General features: G+C 37.3%; 1 protein-coding gene across 1 annotated transcript in view; it reads right to left on the bottom strand.

Moving 5' to 3' along the window:
- Positions 1 to 12,037, bottom strand: part of LOC150083189 (glypican-6-like) — a 303,750-nt gene that overhangs the window by 55,440 nt on the left and 236,273 nt on the right. Inside the window, exon 9 of the mRNA XM_090378424.1 lies at positions 10,124 to 10,278. Coding sequence (XP_090234550.1) covers positions 10,124 to 10,278 — 155 coding nt within the window. The remainder of the gene's footprint in view (positions 1 to 10,123; positions 10,279 to 12,037) is intronic.

Here is a 12,037-nt window from a genome sequence, read left to right as displayed (position 1 = left end):
TTAGAAAAGTGGTAACAATGTTTTAACATAGCAAAATGTCTTACTTAATGTGTTACACTTGAGGAATAGCAACTTCAAAATAACTTATACACTTGGTGGGGATTGAGTAATTTTAGTATTGTTACCACACAAGATTTGGTAGAAATTTACACTTGAAGAGAAGCCTCACTAGCTGGAATCTCAGATGGCATTTATTTTGAAGACTGAAAACCAAATATAGACAGTATGACATATAACTGTACGTGTGGTTGATCTATGAGCTCAAGAAAATGGTTTCAGGTTTAACAAAATGCAAAGATAGCAGCTTACCCTTGCAGGACATCCAGAAGCACCACATTGATTGAGGAGTTAGTGTTGATGTACAAGTTGAATGCCAGACTAATCAGTTTAAGAAGGCGAGAATCTAAGTTGTTCAATGCTCAGTACAAACTGTAATTAGTAGTGATCTGTTGAGGGAGGACTTAAAAACCAACACCACAACAATCCTATATTTGTGTATTCAGTTTGTAAGAATCAAGCTGAGTAAAATTCTTTGGCATACTAAACAACTGAGTGCATGTAACTACGAAACTGAAGCCTACTGGAGCTGTGAACATTAATATCACCAAATAAAATTACCAAACTATTAGGAAAGTCAAATTTGAGAAAGGTAAGTTTCAGAGAAAAGAAGTGAAACAGTTCCAAGTGACTGGTGAAGATGGGAAAAAAAAGAAACAGTTGAATGTGACAAAATAGGCCAGATTGAGAGATGCTAAGAGGTGATTCCAAATTAGGAAGTCTCTGAGAAGGATCATTAGATTGAACAGTTAGAGAAACAGATGAAACTACGTTTGAGGGACCTGATAATTGGAACTCAGTCAGCAAAAAAAAAAAGTAAATGGGGTTTAACAGATTGTAGTGAAAATGAATAACAAATTTATTAATCAGTAAAATTTTTTTACTTTTTATTTATTTATTAATTTAGAAATTAATCAGTAAAATTTATTAATCTTATTAAATTTCATTGTTAATTGAATGAACTGTACTTTTTAACTAAATAAATATAGTGAACTAGTTATTACAAACGTAACATCATAAATTAATACATATAAGTTGACAGAAAAAAGAAAAAAAGAAAGTCATTTAACATAACTTGGAGATAATATTCGATACCGAAATACACATATAGTGTATAACTGCATTGGGATGTAGGTTTAGGGTTATATTTTGTATTGGAATTTTATTGAACTTGAATAGAAATCATGACTCAGACCAGAGCAGCAAAGCAAAAAGGCTCAAACTAGTGGAAGTGCTGTGGCTCAGGGGAGAACTGAGGGGTGCAGTTGTCCTCTGAATCACAGTCTATTGAAATGCACTGCTTGTTTGATGTATGTGGAGCAATCAGGAATGGGACATTATATTGCCAACGGGAATGTCTTTGTGTGTGTGCAATGTAAGGAGTGCGAGGAAATCAGGCATCAATTCGGCATTGTTATGGGCTTATATGAGAGCTTGAAGGACAGGATGGATGCCCTCGAAGGATTTAAATTGAGGGGCCCATCAAGCTCTCAGCTGCCCACATCAATGCCAGAGCTTGCACTTGAACATCACGCAACACAGTAGCAACCCCCAAGACAGAATGCGCTGGTCCCAAAGAAACTAGTTGTTGTAGGTGACTCTATTGTCAGGGAAACGGGGAACATATTGTGCAAAAAGGATAGATGGAACAGGACCAGGGTATGTCTGCCAGGGGCTAAGGTTGAAGATGTTGTAGGGCAGATAACATCCTTTAATGGCACACAGGGTGATATTGTTGTACACGTTGGCACTAATGATATTAAGAGTAGGTGACCGGCAGAAGTACGAGACAATGCTGAAAAAAAGCCGTGAGTTATGGTTGAATTTAAAAGTGACTGCAATTCTGCCTAGACAAGATAGGAGGGAGTATATGATCAGAGCCTTGTCAATAAATTGTGCCCTGGAGATATTGTGCAAGGCTCAAGGGGTAGCTTTTTTCTCAGTCTGGTCCATTCCACAGGGATGGGATACACTTAAATAGAAAGGGTGCAAGAATATTTGCTGATGCTATCAAGGCAGAGTTAGGTGGGTCGTAAACCTGCTAGCTTGGGGGGGGATACACAGACTAATAGATTAACAGTAGCCACTCGCAGAGTTAAAAGTGATTCTTGCACTACTTCTATTGAAATGCAGTTGAGCAGCAGCCTGGAAAGCAAGGCAATGGGAATTTCCAGGACTGCTGGGAGTCATAGTGGAACAAGTAAATACATGGGCTGTGTTAGGGTAACTAAGAGTAGAAACAGGTGCATGTATACACTTGCATGTAGACCAATGTTAGGAGTATAGTTAATAAATTCGATGAGCTTGAAGTGCTAGTAAAGACATCAAAGGCAGATATTGTTGGGAAATCAGAGACATGGTGACATAAGCAGTGCAGAACTGGAATTTGAGGAGTACAATGTGTACAGAAAGGATAGACAGGACAGAAAGGGAGGAGGGGTTATGCTGTTAGTTAAGAAACACAAAACCTAAGGAAGTGCATCCAACTGATGTGGGTGGACAATGCAATGTTGAGTCTGTTTGCTGTGACATAAGCACTGGGAAATCAGAGTAGGTGCGTGTTATAGGCTTAATGAATCTGATGAGTATAATGAGCAACTGTGCAGAGAAATAGAGTGGGCCAGTAAATCAGAATGTCTAATAATGGGGGATTTTAATTTCCCGGATATTGACTGAAATTTGTGGGTTTGTGACTCACACACTAGCAAGGTTTTTGTGGATTTATTGGATGATTGTTTTCTACAGCAGCATATTCAGGAGGCAACTAGAGGGTGTAATCCTCTTGATCTGATAATCAGTAGTGATTCTTCATGCACAAAGAATCAGCATATAAAGGAATCACTAGGTGGCAGTGATCACAGTGTGCTGAAGTGGGATTTACTCAAAGAGGTAACTACCATCAAGGGTAAAGGGAAGGGTTTTTGCTTTCGTAAGATGACTACGGTGGTCTGAGACAGTATTTAAATTCTATACGGTGGAACCAACTGATGATATTACCAACAGCAAATTCAAAATGGGATGCATTCAAAGAATTAATCTTGGAAGCTACTAGGCTTTTCATACCAACAAAGAAATATTGTTCAAGATTTAGGCCTAAATGGATGTCAGATGAACTAATTAGACATGTAACAGAGAAGAAAAATGAATGGGATACATATAAATTAACAGGTAACATAGAAGCCTATGATAGATATAAGCTGGTCTGTAACCAAGGTAGAAAGGAATTTAGGCTGATGAAGGCAGATTATCAATGGTTCAACTGTTGATGATCCTGCTCAGGTAGCTAAAAAACTAAGTGAATATTTTGCAGCGACATTCACACATGAGTAGTTATTCAGGGAGGGGAATGCCAGAGGTGTATTCAACTCTGGCAGTAAGCTAGATAATCTTGTAATAACTGAGAGTAAAGTGGAGGAGAAATTGTTGAAGATATACACAAGAAAGGCACCTGGGGTGGATGGAATCTATCCAGTTATATTAAAGGAGGCGGCAAAGGAAGGAAGCAAACCCTTAACCATAATTATGAGAGCTTCCCTGGACTCAGGGGAGGTACCCAGGGACTGGAGATGTGCAAATGTGACCCCAATCCACAAAGGAGGATCAAAGGGAGACACGGGTAATTATAGACCTGTTAGTTTAACTTCTGTTCCAGGGAAATTAATGGAGGCACTGGTTAAAGAAGTATCGCAGGATCATCTAGACAAGACTTCAGTTATAGCTCGGACACAGCATGGGTTTGGTAAGGGATAGTCTTGCTTGACCAATTTTATTGGATACTATGATGTGGTCACAAAGTAAGTGGATGCAGGGAATAACTTTGATATCATATATTTGGATCTTAGAAAGGCTTTTGATACTCTGCACATGGTAGACCGCTGAACAAATTGGAGCAGTGTGGCATTGGAGACAAATTGCTGCTATGGATAAAGGGATGGTTGAGTGAGAGAAGACAGAGAGTGGTAATCAGTTGACACTACTCATCGTGGACTAATGTTATTAGTGGTGTTTGTCAGGGTTCTGTGTTGGGTCCATTGTTGTTTTCTTTATTTATAAATGATATTGATGACGGTATATCAAGCTTAATGTCCAAGTTTGCAGACGATACGAAGTTTAGCAGGGTTGTTAAGAACACTAATGACAGTACGCTGCTGTTGCAACAGGATCTAGAAAAGTTGAGCAGATGGGCTGTTGAGCAGATGGCAAATGAAGTTTAACCTCGACAAATGTAAAGTACTACATATGGGAAACAGCAACCTTAGAGCAACGTATCAACTCTGTGGTACTACACTGACAGTGGTAGTGAATGAAAAGGACCTGGGGGTAATTGTGCAGGCAGATATGAAGTTTTCTGAGCAGTGCAGATGGTCTGCAAGAGTAGCTCATGGTGTCTTGTCAATGATATATAGGAATGTTTCTAGCAGGGATAAGGAGGTGATTATCCCCTTGTATAAGACAATGGTCAGGCCACACCTTGAGTACTGTATATAGGTCTGGAGGCCTCATTTTAAGAAGGATGTAGAGCTGTTGGAACGAGTACAGAGAAGGGCAACAAGATTAGTGAATGGAACAAAGGGTTGCTCTTATGAAGTTTTGATTAAGTTTTGCAAATTACAGTAGTCTCCAGTGTCTGGAGATTATGCACCTGTGAGGTGATCTGATTGAGGTGATAAAGCCTTGAATGGGTTGAGCATGCTAAATGCTGATGGGATTCTTCCTCTTGCTCAGAATAATCACCTTAGAAGGCATAAATTCAAATTGAGGAAAGACAGATATAGGATAGATATGCAGAAGTTTGCCTTTAGCCAGCAGGTAGTTGGTTGGTGGAGCAGACTTCCATCCCTTTGTTGTGGAAGTTGATAGCCTAAATAAATTTAAGGCTGAGCTGGACAGGTATTTGGAAAGAATGGATGGGTGAAATGGGAGCGGTTTTTTTTTTGGCTGATGCTGCATAATCTTGCTTTCTTGCATCATATGCCTCTACTAATGCTAGTGCTAAACAGATGAAAGTTACAAAATAGGGAAGAGAGATTCTAAGCCAGAGAAGATCAAAGAGAGCAGATTCTAAATTATAAAGTCTCTGACAACAAAAGGTGATATTATTGTACACGTTAGTACTAATGATATATATAAAAGTAGGAGATCTGAGGATTTAATCTGCAAGCACAGAGCAATTTTGGGAAAAAATTAAGAGCTAGATTGAAATTGAAAGTGTCTGCAATTTTGCCCAGGCACAATAGACAGAAATGCACAAGGAGAGCCTTGTCAATCAATTTGGCCATGGAGAGGCAGTGCAAAGCTCATTGTGTAGAATTTTTCTCAGGGTGGCCTCTGCTTGGAGAGACTTTTTTATAGGGATGGGATATGCTTAATAAAAAGGCAGGCAAGATTATTAGCTGATGCTATGAAAGCAGCATTAGGTTAAGATTGGGTAAGTCAAAAAACTACTAGGTGGAGGGGATAGACTGATTAATTGATTAACAATGGCTGCAGGCAGAGTTGCTGCTGAGTCTTGCACTACTTTTATTGGAATATGTAACAGCCTGGAAAATAGTGTCAGGGATTTTAAAGTCTGCTGGAGTTTTTCAAGGAACAAGAAAATACATGGACTCATGGTTACTAAGATTAAAAAACAGGTGCTGTTGTTGTTATTTGGTTTTTAGGAGCATTAGCAACTAAGGCCATATTGCTCCGGGAATATGTGGTGGTCATGGGCTTGAACCACAGTCTAATAAAGAAGCATACACACTGCTGCTCCTGCCCACCTGGCTATGGAGTTGCCAAAAAACAGGTGCACGTATACTTCTATGTACACCAATTCTAGGAGAACAGAATTGATGTACATCAAATTGGTGTACTTCAAATTCATTAAATAAATTTAATGAATTTGAAGTTCATTAAACCAGTACTTCAAATTCATTAAATAAATTTAATGAATTTGAAGTACTGGTCAAGTCAGCAAATGCACACATTCAAACTCAAACTGCACCCCTTATATCATTCAGATATAAGGAGTGCAGAGTTTGAATATTGGTAGTACAATGTGTACAGAAAGGACAGACAGCAGAAGGAAGAGGTTATGCCCTCAGTTAAAAATCACATAAAATGTAATTTTTAACTGAAAGCAAAAAATGTGATTTTTGCTTTCTTGCATCACATGCCACTACTACTACCAGACATAACAACCACCATCCTGTGTACTTGGTAGCAATACCTGTCACGAGGTGGAACCCCCAATCAGGGAGAAATCATACATAATAATAAGCAGTGACTCTTTCATGCATAATAATAAGCAGTGACTCTTTCGTGCATTAAGAATCAGCAGTTAAGAGACCCACTAGGAGACAGCGATCACAATGTATTGAAACTTAATAAAAGGAATTTACTTAAAGATGTAACTACAGTGGATTCCGGTTATTTGGGCCACCGGTTAATCGGGGCAGCAGTTTATTTGAGACAAATCTTAAAGAAACCAATCGAGAAAATAGCCAGGATTTACTTCACTTATTGGGACAGCATGCCGTTTAATCGGGGCAGGAGACTGCAGCACTGGAGATTACCCTATTATGTCTCGGAACGTACCACATGGTTTGGTCGAAATTCTGGAGGTCACAACCATAAAATAATAAAAACAATTAGCAGTCACCTGTTTATTGGGCTTTTCTATTAGTGAAAAATATAAACGGACAGTAAATTCGATCTTACTGAATTTTCGATAATACTGACAGCTGGAATTCTGTGGGTTATTATGGTGAAATGTGCTTACACTTCCTTGAAACTTCAATCATATAAAAAAATTAATTTTCAGATCTTCTCTTCATTCCTATTTCTAAAGCTTTGTAACTCGTTACTCCATTCTCACTTGCACGTATTGTGTTACTTGCAATTTGTGTGTGCTATGTTCTTTGTTATTGATTGCTTTTCTTTTTACTGTTTTAAATTTTAAACCCTGCCCACAAATGTCAGTGAACAGAAGTGTCAACTAGTTCGTAGTACATATTACAGTACATATTACAGTAATTATTACAATTATCACGTATATTCTTCCGATTTTCACGTATCATTTAATTTTTTAATTGGTAAGTAAGATAATAAAGGATAAATTTATGCTTAATATATCTTTGCTTTTATAGCCTGTGGATAATATTCCTCCTATTTTTGCTAATTAGAATAGCTGTTTAATAGAATTAAAATTCAATTCACAAACGTGATCACAATGACCGGCGCTTACCGCACATCGTATAGTGAACAGTACTTTACTACGTTGAGTTCGTCGTAACGTGATTTGATTGTACAGTGAACCAATTGTAAAGGGGGAGTACATTGTATTTTTAACTATTTATGTAAAACTTTGGATAATTGGGGCAGCCACTTAATCGGGCCAAAATGCACTAGTCCCAATGTGTCCCAAATTACCGGAATGGACTGTACTATCAAAGGCAAGGGGGAAAAGGCTTTTGCTTTTTTAAAGCTGATTACACAGTTCAGTCAATTTTTAAATTCTACGCAGTGGGACCAACTGATGAAGCTATCAACAGGAAATTCAAAATGGGAATTTTGAATTTTCTATTGATATTCATACCTACAAAGGATATTCGTTTGAAGAATATCCTTTGGCTATTAGGGTATTCATACCTACAAAGAAATACTGTTCAAGACATAAACCTAAATTGATGTCAGATGAACTGATGAGACTCAAGGCAGCAAAGAAAAATGCATGGAATGCACATAAATTATCAAGTGATACAGATGCCTACAGTAGATATAAACTAGTCTGCAATCAAGTCACAAAGGAGGTTGGGCACCCTAAGAAAGATTATGAGAAGTCTCTTACAAAGAATGTAAAGAAAAGGAGCAAGGACTTCTTTACTTATGTAAACAGTAGAAGGAAGGAGTTGATGAATCACAATGGTCCACTGAAAATTGATTGTTTAAATGCTGATTGAGAAAATCAGATCACTGCCAAACTTAATAGATCTTTTCATCTACATTGACAGAACAGGGAGCCAGAAGTGTGTCAAATTTGAACAGGGAGTTAAACGATTTTGTGATAACTGAGAGGAAAGTGAAAGAGAAATATTTGAAGATATATGTAAAAAACTAATATCTGTATATATGTAAAAAACTAATAGGATCTATCCAGTTATATTAAGGGAGGCAGCAATAGACATCAGCAAACCTTTAGCCATAAATAAGAGAGCCTTCGATTCAGGGGGAATCCATGGAATGGAGATGCACGAATGTATCCTCAGTTCACAAAGGGGGGGGATCAACAGGTGACATGAGTAATTACAGACAGTAATTAGCTTGATTTCTGTTCCATGGAAAATAATGGAATCACTGGTTAAAGAAGTAATGCAGGAGAATCTAGAAGGAATGCATTTATACTGCAATCATGGGATGGATTTTTAAAGGATGTTCTTGTCTGACCAATCTGATTGGCTACTAGGACACAGTGATAAAGGAACTGGAGGCAAAAATTAATTTTGACATCATACAGTTAAATTTCAGAAAAGCGTTTTATACTGTTACCCATTAAAGAATTGCTGTATAAATTAGAGCAATGTGGCATTAAGGGGACAAGTTATTGCTGTGAATAAAAGGGCGGTTGAGTGGAAGAAGACAGAGTTATTATCAATGGACACTGCTCTTTTTGGTTACTGTTTTCAGTATTTATTAATGAAACTGAATGAAGGCATCAGGCTTGATGTCTAAGCTAGCAGATGATAGAAAGATTGTCAGGGTAGCTAATGACAGTAATCAGTGTGTGTGCTACTACTGCAACAAGATCTAGATAAATTAAGCAGATGTGTGCTGAGAAGTTGCAACTGAAGTTTAACTTTGACAAATGAAAGGTACTCCACACAGATAATAGTAATCCCAGATTAACAACTGTGTGATAAATGTAAGGTGCTGTATATGCATATTAAACGAATAAGATCCAGGATAATTGTGCAGTTAGATATGAAGTGCCCCTGAGCAGTGCAGATAGGCTGCCAGCACAGTCCACAGGAGTTTTGTTAATGATATACAACAAATTTTGCCAGTAATGATAAGGAGGCAATGTTTAGGACACATATTGGTATTGCATATAGGTCTAGAAGCCTCATTTGTGTACGTTACTATTCATGATGCATTCAATAGATAAAGTAAAAGTGGAAGGGAAGACATAAGAAATAATAAAATTTTTGGATAATGGTGTACACACAGCAAGGATAAACCCAGCTCCTTGACAAAATATCACCTCAACAATGCCCACCACAACTTCCAGTCAATAATAACTGACAAAGCAGAGGCAGTGAGATTATAGACTAGCTGATTCAAATGCATCCTAGAATAGGTTCTGTCTGGTGGGCTATCTAGCAGCCAGCCTGTAAACACAGTTTCCAAGCTATACCTTTAAAATGTATGGAATACTGTATTTCACCACGATCCAATATTTCTTAATGAATTTTGCTTTCTTTTAGAAAAATGGAATGGGGTCTCTGGTGGACACAATGCATCAGTACACCTGGGCCATTCTAATCCCTGACAGCTATGATGAGATTCTATGAGTAAATGCTTTATTCTACAGTGACACTAACGTCTTGTTAAGTAATAACTTGTGGATCTGTTTCAAATATATGCGATAAAATAATTTTTTCTAAAATTTACCCTCTGGAAATTGGAACCATTTTATTGTGTAGTCGAGCCCGTGACCACCAAATACGGAGGATGCGGAAAGGTCAGGGAATGACCATCGCATATTCCAGGAGCAATATGGCCTTAGTTGCTAAAGCTCCTAAAAACCAAAATAACAAATTATTGTCTAGGAAATATGGTATTTATAGAAGAAGGAAGTGTTTTAAGATGTTTGGTGTATTGTATTGTAGAGTTATTAATTAACTAAACTGTCTGAATTATGTTAAAAAAACATAGTGTTTCATTATCAAAATAAATACAGTATAAAAAATATTACAAAAATCTCTTAATCTCTTACAAATCCAATTATCTATTGTAATAACTATGTAGAAAATTCAACTTATGTATAGAATACAAAAATAATGAAATTTAAAGTGCATATACTAACAAGGATGAAAGAGTAATTGTCCCAAATTAATCCAGAATAATTCACATCATGGAAGTCTAGCAATTGATCCTTGTTCTGGAATGAAGTCCTGTCTTCTTCGGTATATCCTACATGATTTACAAGAACCTCTTCCAGATCACTATCATTTTCTGAAACTAATAAAATAAATATACTTATCAGACATGCCATTTCTAATGAATTTTCATGTAATTTAATTTATATAGCTAAAATATATAATTACAGTTATATATATATAAAATCAGCGGGCAGGCAGGCAGGCGTGCACACACAAGAAAGTGAAAAAGAGTCGAGGTATAAATTTAGTTAGGTTATTTGATTTTTTATTGTGCATCGGCAGTCTGGACCATAGTGTGCTAAGTCAATAAAAATGGAATGGGGGCCTTTGGAAGATCAAGTGGGGAACGCAGACAATTTGTATTCCATATTTCTCAAATCTCCTACTTACAATTCTGTAAATGGCAAAAGATACATCTGATACTGAATATTTATTTATATGTTATTATAACATTTTTAGGTTTGTTTTAAAATATTCAATTACTGAACTTCCATACATTTCAAATTTGGATGCAGCTTGTAATTTTTATTTTGTTGTGAAATACAAAAATTAATACTGTTTACTGCAAGAATTACATATATCCAGAGGAAAAGAAAAAGAAGAATTCAGCTACTTTGCATCATGAAAATCAGTAGCATAACCAGTGCATAGTGTTATTATAATTATTGCATTAGGTGTATTAGTTTTGTGTAGTATTTTTAATTATATTGAATTTGAATAGAAATCATGACTCAGACCAGAGCAGCAAAACTAAAGGCTCAAGGTAGTGGGAATGCTGTAGCTCAGGGCAAAACTGAGGGGGAGGGCTTTTGTCCTCTGAATCATGGCTTCATAAAATGTGCTGCTTGTTCAATGTTTGCAGATCTATATGTAATGGAACATGATATTGCCAAGGGGTATGTTTTTGTCTCTGATGTAAAGGGAATGAGAATATTAGTTGCCAGCTCAGCATTGTTATGGGCATTTATGAGAACTTGAAGAACAGGGTGAATGCCCTCAAACGATTTAAATTGGGGCCCATCAAGCTCTCAACTGCCTTGTGTTACCTGATGATTTCAACGATAATCAGGCAACACAGTGATAACACCCAAAGCAGAATGTGATGGTTCTACAGAGGCTCGTTGTCAGCGACTTTATTGTCAGGGAAACAGGAGATATATTGTGCAAAAAGGATAGGTGGAATAGGACCAGGATATGTCTTCCAGGGGAAAAAGTTGATGATGTTGTAGAACAGATATCATAATTTAAGAGCAAGAAAGGTGATGCTGTACATATTATTATTAATAGCCGTAAGGTGCAAGGAAGCCTGAGGCTTATGTTGCACCAGCCAAAATATTCCAGTTACCCTGAGGGAGGGAGGGAGGGAGAGAGAGAGAGAGAGAGAGAATAAGAAGTTAAAAGGAATCCCCAAAAGAGAAGAATGATGATATTAAGCTCAGGACCCTGGGTGCGCCAAGCCCATACTCAGCAGATGTGAGCCCACATTGGCACTAATGAATAGGTGATCTGAGGATATTAATAATATTGAAAAAAAAAGTTGTGAGTTAGGATTAAATTTGAAAGTTAAATTAAATTCTGCTTAAGCAAAATAGGAGGGAATATATGATGAGAGATTTGTCAATCAGTTTGGCTGTGGAGAGATTGTACAAGCATCATGGTGTAGAATTTTGCTCATCGTGGTCTGTGCTTGTTAACAGGAGAGACTGCTTCTACAGGGATGGAATACACTTTAAATAGAAAGGGCGTCAGTCCCCAAAGATCAGTGTCAATAGACACTGATCTTTGTGGACTGACGTTACTGGTGAGTTCCACTTCTCAGACCATCTGCCTAATTTTTC

This window comes from Mastigoproctus giganteus, chromosome 7 (genome assembly GCF_048544385.1).
Source record: "Mastigoproctus giganteus isolate SK-2022 chromosome 7, ASM4854438v1, whole genome shotgun sequence".
NCBI classification, from domain to species: Eukaryota; Metazoa; Arthropoda; class Arachnida; order Uropygi; family Thelyphonidae; genus Mastigoproctus; species Mastigoproctus giganteus.
The sequence above is the reverse complement of the archived record's forward strand: the minus strand, read 5'-3'. Positions and strand labels throughout refer to the sequence as shown.